The 13,307-nt window shown below is 40.5% G+C and overlaps 1 protein-coding gene across 1 annotated transcript in view; it reads left to right on the top strand.

Moving 5' to 3' along the window:
- Nucleotides 1-3,923: 3,923 nt before the first annotated feature.
- Nucleotides 3,924-13,307, top strand: part of lrrtm4l1 (leucine rich repeat transmembrane neuronal 4 like 1) — a 47,971-nt gene continuing 38,587 nt past the window's right edge. Inside the window, exons 1-2 of the mRNA XM_028418492.1 lie at nt 3,924-3,970; nt 4,482-4,492. Of these exons, the coding sequence (XP_028274293.1) occupies nt 3,924-3,970; nt 4,482-4,492 (58 nt within the window). The remainder of the gene's footprint in view (nt 3,971-4,481; nt 4,493-13,307) is intronic.

Genomic DNA, 13,307 nt, shown 5'->3' on the forward strand with positions numbered 1-13,307 from the left:
TTTCGGCAGGAAACTGATATGGTACTGTTCAAGCAAAAGCTGGTAGAGTGCGAAATAAATGCTCCCCACGAGTCAACCGGTTGATCAACACGGGGGCATGTCAGTAATCACATCGTGTCTGGCTGCCCGGCTCCTGGCACTCTTATCTCTGCCTCTTGAACAAAGGAGTCTCTCCCTGTTGAATGTTGAAGTAAAATTGAGGGTCTACAAACCAGACACTGTGTGCCCGTAGATTGTGAGGGACTGACACTGAAACTTGATGTTTGAGGAGCTCAGTACGCCATGCTGTCAGCACAGTAACTAAGCTATGCATATATAGGCTATAATGTTATTTCACTAAATTACTCAACCCCTGTGACCTAGAACTGCAGTTTACATCAGCAATCTAATTAAACAATTTAAAAAAAGTGTCACAATTCTGCATTAAAAATCAAGAAAAGCACTTCTGATGCTTCTCTTCTTCGGAGCAGCACCACTCTCATGATAATTTTCAGCAGTCGGGGTGATGTGATACAGAAAGATAGATGCCTAGTTGAGACATTTAACATTTCCTATTCACAGTGCAAAGATTTTTGCTGTCCCAGATATGACAAAAAGTTTCCGTCACCGTCATAAAACTTGCGACCGATTCAACAGCAAAAATCACAGACAGATCCTTAGCCTAATCACATCCAAAACCACCACAGGGAAGCAACAAATCTGAAGAAATTCTCTTCTAATTTAAATCTTCAAAGAACAAAAAACACACAGGCAAAACCATTGGTCCTACTATTCTGTTTACAGGCAATGAATACATTATTTTAACCATGGACAACAATAATTATTCTGACTTTGCACACATAACTCCAGACATGATACATTTATGACAGCAGCCAAGCCCATCCTGTAACCATGTGCAATCACAACAACAATGGTTGAATCTTACACTCACAGTGGGTGAACTGTAGAAGGTAACTGTTGCTTCATTAAATTTTTATTTGTACAAAATATTCCTGCACATGTATCCATACAGGAGAAGCCACAGCATGGGGATTTGTGCAAATATTCTGGTCAGTGGTAGGATTTATTTACACACAGGCAAAGTGTAATGTTATTTGTGGCCGTTTTTAATAACAATCTGGAGCAAAAGAGTCAACTGTATTTAATGTAATTTAAAAAATGACATCCATATTTTGAGAAAATTTTTCTCTCTCTCCCTAAATGAACTAAAAAGATACATTTTTTTATTTTTTCTGTGTGTCAGTGGGTGAGGCGCTCGCTGGAATAAAAGTCCTAAGGTTCTCAGAAATAGTCTCTCAGTTTTCAGTGTTATTAGCTGTAGGGGGAAAAAGAACTGGTGGGCTGGTAGCAAAGAATTCTCTCTTATGATTAGGAAAGGGAAGGACTCAAGCGCAGACGATGTAGGCAGATTTATGCTCAACAAAAAAGCTTTTTCTGTTAAAAAAAAATTGAATATAAAGACTAAAAGCTAAACTTGAAGTCAACGAACACCAGAGGAGGGAACAGAGCAGACAAAAAGTAAAGACAGTGGCATCCATATTGCAAAACAACTATAGCATAATCAAACTTTACAATATGTAATAACTAATGTTATACATAATATCATACATTATGGCATATAAGCTTGAATGGGGGCTTAGCATTATTAAACTAACAAACAAAAACAGAACCGAAACTACCAAAATTAAACCAAAAGATACAAACTTTAAGATTTTAACTAAGAAGGTATCACTCCATGTTTTTATCCTGCTGCCTATCCCAGCTCTCAATGGGTGAGAGGCAGGGAACACAGACAGACTTTCACCTTTGAAGTGTCTGTGTTCCCCCACACAGTCTGTATATGGATGAAGCTCTATAGGTTTCTAAAGGGGGCTGGAGTCTTCAATGGAGCCGGAAAGGTTACTACTAGAGGACTCGGGGTTGCTTGTTGGCTTGGCTTGGCTTGTCTTGCTTGGCCCTAGGGAAAAGTTCAAAGGGGGTCCGCTCCAACCAGTGTCCAAAATGTTATAAATAAGCTGACACTAACTTATATTATTAGAAACACACAACAAAGTAAAGTCAGGTAGGGTCAGCTACTGTCATTGCAAACAGTGTCCATTGCCACCTCGAAGTGCTCTCAAAGCCCCGTGACTCACTTCAGCAGCTTCTCATGGGGCCCTATTGCAAGAGTTCACGGTCATGATTGGGCTTGGGCTGACACTTTTACGACATAAATTTTATGAAGCAAAACATTTCAATGGCAATAAGTCCCGCCCGCAATATATTTAACAGACACTATTGTAGAGCTATCGGTCTTTGTTTCAAAGGCTAGGAAAAACATGTGTTAAGTGTGTTACATCTGATGTGATCTGATGTGTGTGAGATGGATGCGCAAATGATGTCTCTGGAAGACCTTAAAAAAATGGGAACGTTGCCAGAATAAACGAATAAAAGATTCTCCCCTTATGTGCTCCTGCTAGCTCACTCACCCTCGCACTGTGTTGTCATTAGGTCTTCATCTGTTTACCTGCCATCTCTTTGCTGACACTCCACTCTGTTGCAATTCATCCCTCCTCCTCCTCCTCCTCCTCCTCCTCCTCCTCGACCACACACAAAGCCTTGATACTGAAAGTGAGGAGGAGGAGGAGGAGGAGGAGGGATCTCAAAAGGCTGGCTGATTTAGCCCCCACCCCCACCCCCACCCCACCCCCTTCGCAACGGCAGCTCCAGGCGACAGGGACAACGTCAAACCCTCAACCCACCTGCTCCCAATGCTTGTTAAATGAATTTTATGGCTCTTGTCACTGCCTATTCTCAAGTGCCTTCCATGTGTGCGCATCACAAAATGTTACCCCTAGATTCAATTTCCAGAATATCTTCTACAGAGGATGTGGCAACTGCTGAATGCTTTATGGGCGGCATGTATACGTAAAGAGCTGACCTGAGGGAACTTCTCAGAGATGTGGTCTCTCTCGTTGGGTGAAAACCATCCAAAAATAAACAGGCGCTGTTGATGACTGGTTTAAAGAAAACTGACATTCAAAGGTGCTCTGACCCATAAATGATTACTGTGATGCTGCCAATTTGCAGCCTGACACTGCAGCTGCCTTGCCCACAGCAGGAAGTAACAACATTCTGTATGTCACACAGCTTCGGAAATACGATTTTAGACAATAATTACTACAATGAGACATCACTTTCCTGTACTTTTTTTTTGGTGAGGTACTTGCAGAGATGATCTGAATTTTAATCAATCTGCCATCTGTTAAGTAGCCTGTTATGTAGCAGAAAATTTCATGAAATGATTCACGATTAAAGACGCACTTGTATGGACACCGTAACCTGGTATGATTTTAAAACGATGACTTACATCTAAGTAAAACTCATTTGTCAGCTCAAAATTTGCACCGTGCTCTTACTTTCAATGTCATGAAACTTTCAACGAGTCACTAAGTAGTGTGACAAGCTGAAAACCTGAAGTCAGGCTGGAGCTATATATCATCACAGGTACAGTTTTTTTTTTTTTTAAATAATTTATCATCGTTTCTTTGAATCCCTTGTGTCTGTGATAAAGTGAGTTATCGGACGGCTGAACAGCATCCCAGGAATTAATCACAATAAAAGTAAAGAAGGTGAGACTAAATCTAATATTTGGAAGTGTAATATGAGAGGAGTAGTAAGTAAAATGATTGCATTGTGATTGCCAAAAAATGGGGCTTAATTAAATATTAGAGCAAGCATTATGTGTCACAAACTATATCTCTTTAAATATAGGAAAGGCTGCTTTAACAAGCGTGCTTGCATTGAGCCTTCCCATCTGCAATAATTATGCAACACGAGGTGGGTTCAGGCAACCCACTCACGCTATAATGATGACCACATAGAGCCCTCAGCACATCCTCCACTGTACACCTGCATAATGGACTTATAGCCCCCTATAAGGGATGCGCATGGTGACGGACGGAGGTTTCTTGTTGAAGATGGAGGATCAGTAAGAAAAACAAGAAGAGATCTTATGTTTGACCTGATCCTCCTGCAGCTGTTAAAAGCTGCATCGAATCTCTCTCTCTCTCTCTCTCTCTCTCTCTCTCTCCCCTTCTCTCTCTCCTTTTCTGTATCCAACATTCGCGCGCACCTACCCCCGCGCAGTCCGGCGCGCACACGCAGAACCTGCTTTGCCGATGCACCGCACAGGAGCACCCTGTCTTTCCTCCGATCCATGCATGTTTTTCTTGTTTGCGCCTCCGCTTGGCTCCGCTGGATGTTTGCGCGGAGGACGCCACCGAACATTCATTTGTAACTTTTGACTGATACATTTTTTTTAATGATTTTATTTTAAGGGGCACCTGTTTCGAGACTATGGTTCTGTGAGGGTGAGAGACCCAGGCGTTTTGACTTCACACTTGGAGCTTGCTTTTTTTTTCTTTTTGGAAAGTTGCGCTGCGTCAAGGAGCATGGGCGCAAAGTTCAAAAGCTGTTTGATCATTTTTTCTTCTTTTTAGAATGAAAGCAGGTGAGTCACCCGTGGTGTGAGAGGCGCGAAGAGTCTCCGCGGCTCTCCAGGTGCCATACAAACAAAAAACACAAGAAGAGGCGACACGGAGCAAGTCGTGATCTGTGCGGCGGATTGCGCTACGGGAGGACGGAGAGGAACGGACCGATGAGACAACATGGGTAAGAAAAAAAACAGGGACAACTGTCTCGTTTCAGAATGATTGCCGCCATCTGTGAGTGGTTGGATGTTCAGACAAATTCACCCAAAATCTTTCACGGCTGATTCATGCGCAGCAAAGCTGGCTTCTCCAGGACTTTTCTCAGAATCTCAGGGTGATTAAAGGAGGCTTTTTAAGAATTTTACAAAATAAGGAATAGGGCATGTGTCATGTTCTTGAATTTTAAAGGAGGAGGAGATACTCTCACCTTTGTCGATGTGGCAGTGGGAAACAATTCTGACAACTAAAGCACATCATCTGCCCTTGATACTAAATCTGCAATGACAAGTTTATTCACCTTGACCTTAAATAGTAGGAATGTGCTCTTCTGTTTCTCCCATCAAAGCTCTGACATGCTTTGACTCCATCCTGTAACCCCCCTCCTTCCTTCCTTCCCTTTCCTTTCCTTTCCTCCCCACCCCATCCTCTTATCCTGACAGCTCTGGGCACCTACAATCTCATCCCACACTGCCTATCACCTCCTCCATTTTTTTTTTACTGACTGTGGGTGCTCCAAAAGCTAAAAAATCCAACCTCCTCATCACCTCTTTTCAGTGTTTCAGTGGCTTTTGCATGCACAGCTCCAGACAGTTTCTCCTTATTATTATTATTTGCTCAAGCGAACTGTGGGTGTTCTGAATATACCATGAAATGATACTGCTACTTTCTGGAGCTGCTGCTTTATAGTAGAATAATCCTCACAATGCTTGTCATCCTTGTCTTTGAGTAGAACTTTTTTTTTTGTTTTCCTGAATATCTCATTGAAAGGACTGTTATTCATGCAGCACCTACAGGCGTCAGCGCTCACAGTCGGTGCGGAGAAAGACCTTGCAATTGTTTCCTATGAAACTGCTAGACACGTGTTTCATTTTGTCTTAGATTTGTGCTGCTGCTGTTTATTTATTTCCTTAATTCCTAAATGAAAAGCTGAGGCAGGCAGGCAGGCTGGAGGGATGCATGCAGCCCACACATCTGTGCAAGAATGGTGGCATTTTCCCAAGTAATGAGCAGCTTAGTGCAGCTAATGAGCACATGCTATTCCAGTTTTAATTATGTCATCAACAATTACTATGAGCAAAAATAAGTGGTTTCTTCAGATATCCGGGCTTCTAACTCCATCATCCTCGACTTGCCCTCACATGCAGGGCTGAAAGTTGTGTCTCTGAATTCAACAATGCAAATTGCTGATATGTGTTATCAGATAATAGAAAACCTATTCTCGACATATTTGCTTTTTGCTATTTCGCTTTCAAACCTATCAAAGGTTTTTGACCAACAGCACAGCAGTGATGATGATGTGAGACTTCTAGTCTTCACTTCCTACTAGTCAAGTCACCATGAACAGTCTGCTCATCTGATGTAGTAAAACTGCTTAGGCAGGAGCAACAGGGCAATTAGGCTCCAATAGCTTCCACTTATTCCATAATCCATCAGCAGACAGAGACACTAATTAGTCCGAGGAGCACTTTTCTGGAGTTACCTGTGGACACAGTGTTTCAGCTCCAAGTCTCCCAACTTACAGATAAGCACAAGATAGATCCTGTAGAGCAAAACGACTATTATTTCTGCATTAATATTGCCAAGTTTTAAATAGACCAGATATTTACAGACAGGACAGAGAGCTTATTATTCCAGTCAAATACAGAAAAAAAGAGCTAACTAACCTTTAATCGTTGAAGTAACTGCAACTTCGTTTAAAGTAGATAAAGGCATCAATGAGGAGTATTCTGTCAGTGTTTCGTCATCCCGAGCCTCATTCAAAGCCTCATTTTTCTTAAAGGTTTAGAAATATTTATTCCACAGCTGCCCACTCACTCTATTTAAACACATCAGATTCCTACAGGTCGATGATTAGTCGTGCAGAGAGTTGTCCAAGTTGTTGTTGTTGTTGTTGTTGTTGTATTTCTCTATGAAATTCTGCAATGGCCTTAGCTGTGAATGGTTTCGCCCCAAACAATGTGTCCTGCATGCTGAAGTCATGCAGTGAAATATGGGCAGACAACACAAAACTGAGAACAAAGTCTGGCACTGAGGCAGTGGGAGCTGAGCAAGCAAGACAAAGGCGCTGCAACAAATGGCACATGATAATAATGCTTTGTGAGTTTTATGTCATTTGATTGCCACGGTTCAATACATGTGATTGTGCTGGATTTTTAGTATTTTAGTCTGAATAATAGACAAAATGATGGTGACAGTGGCTAGAATTCTACAAATACAATTATTTGTTGAAGATTAGGAAAAGATCTCAGACATTACTAACATCATTGTAACCCTGCTTAATAGCTACTACTGCTCACTGACAACAGTCATTACTCATACAGCCACGAGAGGTCACTTATCAGTAAACACAATTTGTTTTAGGCTGCTGAAAACTTTGGAGAATTCCTCTTTTACTTTATACATTAATGAATAGATAAGCAGCAATTCATCTGACATCTTGCTATTTTGTAGACATGCAAGCAACATGCAGTGTGCCATGAGAATGTAGATGCTGTTGTCATAATGGTTGATAAAAAGTTCAGGTGGTACAATGTACATTTGCTAAGGTTGCAATCTTGACTATGAAATGGACGAGGAGGGGGGGTCACCAAATGATAGTCAAACTGCAAGAAAGCAGCAACACCATCCAAAAATGATTACATTTTGCTGTCACTATACTGGAAAGAAGTCAGAATACAGTGTTGTGGTTCTGCAAAACACGACAGGGAGGTGTTGTTCAGCTCTACGGAATGCAGAATACATGTTCACTGTATTACACTCCATCAAAATTCACACACAATCCTAGTACTCCAAGTCCTACATAGAAGCAGGGGTGATATCAACCTCATGATAATCTCAATTTTAGCAAACATGATCAACCGATACTGAAAACACATGCTGTTAGACCAAGCACCACATGTTGGTGTGGGCCAATCATACCTGCTCCCCGCCTGCACCCTGTCTGCACCCTGCAGTGTGTTTCCTTGGTACAGTCTGGACAGGCAACATAGTCTATTTTCACAGACAACACAGTTGTCAACAATTGCTTTATCGATTTATCTATTACGGATGATGCCCCTTCCTCAATGCATGCTCATCAAGCCTGTAGACAGATAACTCCCTTTCTTCAAACTCAGCTTTGAAAGGTTGATTCCCTCTGAATCCAGCAGGGATGATTGCTCATCATCAAACAAGGTTTACACTGGGCTTCAATATGCACCCCCGACATCCAAATCCTGCTACTGACGTTTGATTTTTCCTGACTTCTTTTTTTAAACTAACATCTCATTATTGTGCTGATCCACTTGTAATCATTAATTATTTGAAATAAATTTTGAAGGCAACCCCCCTCATTAGTTGTTTGAGTCTAAATCAAAACTCTCATGTGATTGCTGCATCTCATCTAAATATGCACTCCTGCAAAGACCAAGATTTTTTTTTTTTTTTTTTTTTTACATCCATCAAGCAGAAGCAATAAATACAAGAAAGATCTTTATTTTTCCTCTAAGAGATGCTCCAAGGTCAGTTGAATATTTGTCTGCAAAAATGAGTTAATTAGCAAGAATGGAATGCAGGCTAAAAGTGAGAGCAGTGCTAATGTTTTTGTACATTTTTTTATTTATATTTAATCTTTTTAATGCAATAATTTGTAGAACAGAGATGTAGTTCCAAAGTTGAAGCCGAATTAAACGACTTGTAGCGCAAAGCACCAACTGTTGAGTGACCGCTGTCGATGCTCCTGCTCATGCTCTGCATCTTTGCCTGTAACCGGATTAAGTGTGAGGTAGACCCAGATGCAACTAACATGGTGACAGTCAAAGCCTCCAACAGGGACTTCAAAAACGTATACCAGAAACTGTACTGTGTTTCAGTACCTCCTGCTATTTGGCTGTTGTCTGTTATTGTTGTCATGACTACAGGCTAACATCAACCAACCTGCAGCTGCAAACAATCAAAGTCTGGTCGGACCGCTTCTGGCACACATCAAAAGTCTGTAAAATTATTTTAATGCCATTTTCTAGGACTCAGAATGTGGTAATTGTTTATTAGAATTTAACTATAAAAGCACTGAACTTAACTGAAGTGAGTCTACAGTCTGTACTGTGAGAGCCATGCGTCACCCACCATGGCCATCTGCAACCGTGATGCACTTTATGAATGTGGCAGTTCATCTGAACAGAAAAGCAACTAGTTAAACATAAACCTCTCGCCTGGCAAGAAAACACCACCACCCCCACCAGCCTCATTAACTGTTGACATATATTACTTATTACATATATTATATATATTACATATATCTCTGTATTTGTTCATGAACGTAAGTCACATCACTTTTTTCTTACTTCACACTAGTCGGACATCTAAGATAAAAAAAACACACAGAAATGCCTTAAGAGTTCTCGGGGTAAAATGTTAATGCTTTGCAGGAGCCCATCGCTCATAGTAAGAGGCTGATTTAGAAATTAGGTTTTCAGGGCTTTTAAACAAATGGCCAGTGCTGTCATATTTTCTGATGAACACAGCGACTTTGTATAAAGTATGTATCCCCTGTAGGGACATGAGGAAAAAAATAGATAAAAAAAAGGAAATTAAAAAGAAATCTTAATAATATATGAATAAAGTTCAAAACTAAAACAGGAATATTTACATATTTGTATTAAGGTTCTCTTGTGGAAAAGAAGTTTCAAGAGAAATTATATATTATATAATTATATAGTTATATATTTTCCCATTAATTACAATAATGTGGCCAGTGGAAGTAAAAATATTCAAAAGTGGAGTCTAAAGTTCAGACAAATGATAAACTATAGCTGATTTCTTGAGGTAAAATGTGCAGTTAAGAGTCAACCATGCATTCATAGCACTAAATTCTGATGAAAAATGAATGTTGTCTTTGGAGTTTAGGATGAAAAAAGATTGACGGAGCTTCTGACCTTTACTGATTACCAGCATGCCACACTTGCATGCATCATCGTTGATGTCAACTCTTTCAGCAGGCTTGCATCGCAGTGGCCTGTTTAAACAGCTCAGCTTGTGCTGATCTTTTGACATCAGCACTCATATTGATCAGCAGACCTCTCCGCCTCTCTGCACAGATTTCTAAGCCAATAACTGCTCTGAGTGTGTGTGAGTGTGTGTGTGGGCCCATACGAAAGGCAGCGTCAGTAAAGTTCCTGATATGTGTGATATTATGAGCCCGCGAAGAGGTTCAGCTGTCACTTTCGTGACAGCCGGAGTCTGGATGTTAAGAGCTTTGAGCATAAAGGTTGAGAAATTGTGCAGGATACGGCTGATTTATTGGGTACAGTAGTCAATGGTGTAGGAGGAGGTGGACATATAAATTCAAAAGTTGATTTAAAATTCAAATGATTAAATAGTTACAATGATGTAATGATTTTTAGGTTAAGGGAGCACATGTAAATCTTTATAGAAAAAGACACCTATGATCCATAAGAAGAGCATCAGCTGCAAAAAAATAGCAGTCAATGGAAAAAAAAATCTGCTCTCTGTGTCAAAACTTTAATTATGTATCTTCCCGCGGTATCTTTCATGGATCTTTTTCACATCGACATCATGTCAGATCAAAACATTGCAGCTAACAGATAATTACAGTTTTAATAGGAACATGAAAAAAAGTGTCCTGACATCTCAAGTGCAGATTTTCAGCTATTATTTTCAGACAGTGCTTATATCACATGCATAAACAGATGAGATTTTATGGATATTCATGAGGCTCAAAGTCAAGTGATATTAGGCCAGCAGTATGGCTGAGAGCAAACTGTAGGCAACAGACCATATTGAGCTGGCTGAAGTTCCTCAAAAAGTCAGATTTCCAAGTGGACATTCATCCAACGGTCCTCATTAAGGCTGCTTTATTTTCCACAGCGGGCAGCTTTCATTTGCCAGACAAACCCGGCTGTTGTCAAAGTGTTGACATTCAAAACTAGCCCTTTTAAAGGTCTCCCTCAAATGCAAATTATATTATGCACTCTTGATAACTGGAGTTGGTGGTTTTCTACAAATGAGCTGTGCAAGGCTGAGACTTTCACAAGACAACACTGTGTTTCTGACTTCTGTTAGAGAATCCTCATTAATAATGACACCGGAATATTAAACATTATAAAGCAACAAGGGCCAGAGCTAGGTTACAGCTAGCCAGCTAACTGCTTTGTCTCACCTGTGGCTAATATATATCTGCTTTGTACACTAACTTGCCAAATTAGCTGACAAGCTAACATGGTCATATCAACTGGTGAGTTAATATGGTGATATTAGTTAGAAAGCTAATATATCAGGCTACTCGGGTACCATATTCCCTAACACTGCATTTTGTACAAATTACTAATCATTCAGGAAAAAAGGCAAGGCTCTCAATTTACAGTTTTAACTCCATTGCTACCCTCACCCTGCTCTACTTGACTGAAAGAATAAGATCATGAATGCGGGTGGCTAAATTGAGTTTTTCTGCCTGTCTTCTCCCTTCAGAGATGGGGTAAGAAACTCGGTCATCCGGGAGGAGTTTAGTGTAAAGTCACTGCTCCTCCATCTGTAGAGGAGTCAGTTTTACTGGTCCAGGCGTCTGGTTAGGATGCCCTCTGGGCACCTCCCTAGTGAGGTGTTTAGAGCATGTCCAACCTGGAGGAGGCCCCAGGGGCAGACCCAGCATGATGGATTCCATCTCTCACCTAGCCTGGAAAAGCCTCAACATCCCATGGAGTAGGGTCTGGGTTTCCCTGCATAGGGAATCCAATCCTGGATAAGAGGAAGAAGATGGATGGATGGATGGATTAATCACTGAGCAGTGTACTACAAGTCAGAAAACACTACTGTGTTTTTGTTGTTGGCCTCTACAGGTGGAAATGCCTGCCATGTGCTACATCACCACGAGGTGGCAGTACATCTTACAGCGTGGTCCTTGAATATGTTGCTTTAAGCTCTAGGAGAGTTCATAAACTGAAATTGTCACACTTGATCATCGTCAGTTGTTCAACTTATTACATAGAGGAACAAATGAATAGAATTACAGTTAAAATATTCAGTTAAATATAAGTATCACCCTTATTCGAGGAGACCTCTGTGAAAGGATGACTCATCATATTTGAACTATAAAAATGTACTTATGTAGCTTTTAATTTAAATTAGTTTTAGTTTGAACATATAAGAAGGCTCCTTGGGGGGTCAGAATTCTAGCTGCTTTGTATTGCTTGGCAACATGCTCTTTTGTACAGGCTGGAATATGTTTTACATGCCATAAGCTGGGCTTTGACAGGTTCATTTAAAAATCTAACGGAAATTGCTCCTAATCCTGCTCCCATTAGTTAAACTCTTTCCAGTTGAGAGATTTTTGGTGCTCCGTCTGACACTCAGCACAGGCTGCACGCTCCCCTGTCTCCACCTGCCTGTCTTTGTCTTGCAAACGTTCAGAAATGTTAACTCTGTCACATTCTTCTTTCACATTCTTTCCCTGTCAGTCTACCTGCAGGTTTTGCAGATTTCTTTATATTCGGTGGAGTTTCGGGTTCTTTTGCTTCCTGCTTTCTCTCCCCCCCGCAGCAATCACCGAGACCCACAGGCTGCTGGCTTCACTGTAGCCAAAAAAGCAAATATTCAACAGATTTAAACAAAAAAAAGCCTAAAAAAGACAGTTTTTATATAACCTGACCACAGTACACCTGCAGTTCACCTGCTTTTGTAGTTACCTTCATTGATCTGGAACCGTGATGCTTACACTTAGCAAATCTATACTCTTAATCATGGCATTAGGTCTTTTCAGCTAATACGTTATATAGCTGTAAGCAAAAGAATTAGCAGCAAACATACATTGCAAAAGAAGCCTTTATGGAACCTTAATGCCTTGTTACTTTATATTTTATGACTTTAATTACCTCATTTGGTCATAATTGACTTGTTTGGGCTTGTAGCGCAGGTTAAGGTGTGTCATTAGTACAGTAATTGCCAGCAGACAACAAACAGTGGCTCCTATAAACACCTAACAGAGGACCTAATAATCAATGTAACTGGCAGGTACAAATGAGGGAAGAGTGTAAAAACAAACCAAAGTGCAGATTTACATTGCATGACTGTATTTTACTAAGAAATAGAAAATAATTCTTACTGTAGAAATGAAGCTGTAGAAAGCCAAGAAGGATCCACCTATGATTTTTGAGCACCTGTATCTGTACGTTGTTACATATATTTTGATAGTTCAGAATCAGAATCCCTACAGATTGCTGAATTAACTAAGCGACAACCTCCACTGCTAAAACATGAAGCCTAATTACTGCAGTTCCTTTCTCAGCCTCTGGGGGTGACTCCAAAAGGGACTAAATCCCCTGAGACCTCCATGTTAAAATGTCCAACTTTACAGCAAAATTAAACATGTTTACAGCCTGGTCAAAACCGCCTTAAGACTCCACCTCTTGGTCGGCAACAATGTCTGATTTGATCTGATCAACAAGCATCACTTCTGTTTCATTTCCACACACAGTTTAGTTTTCACTTGGTGATGAGGTCTGGCCTTAAAACCTACTGGATAAGGTTTGATGTTAAAAACAAAACAGGTTATGTTTAGATAAAAATAAAGATTTAGGTTAAAACGCATACATTATTTTGGGTATTAGGGCTATCATGGACTCT

This window comes from Parambassis ranga, chromosome 12 (genome assembly GCF_900634625.1).
Source record: "Parambassis ranga chromosome 12, fParRan2.1, whole genome shotgun sequence".
Classification (NCBI taxonomy): domain Eukaryota; kingdom Metazoa; phylum Chordata; class Actinopteri; family Ambassidae; genus Parambassis; species Parambassis ranga.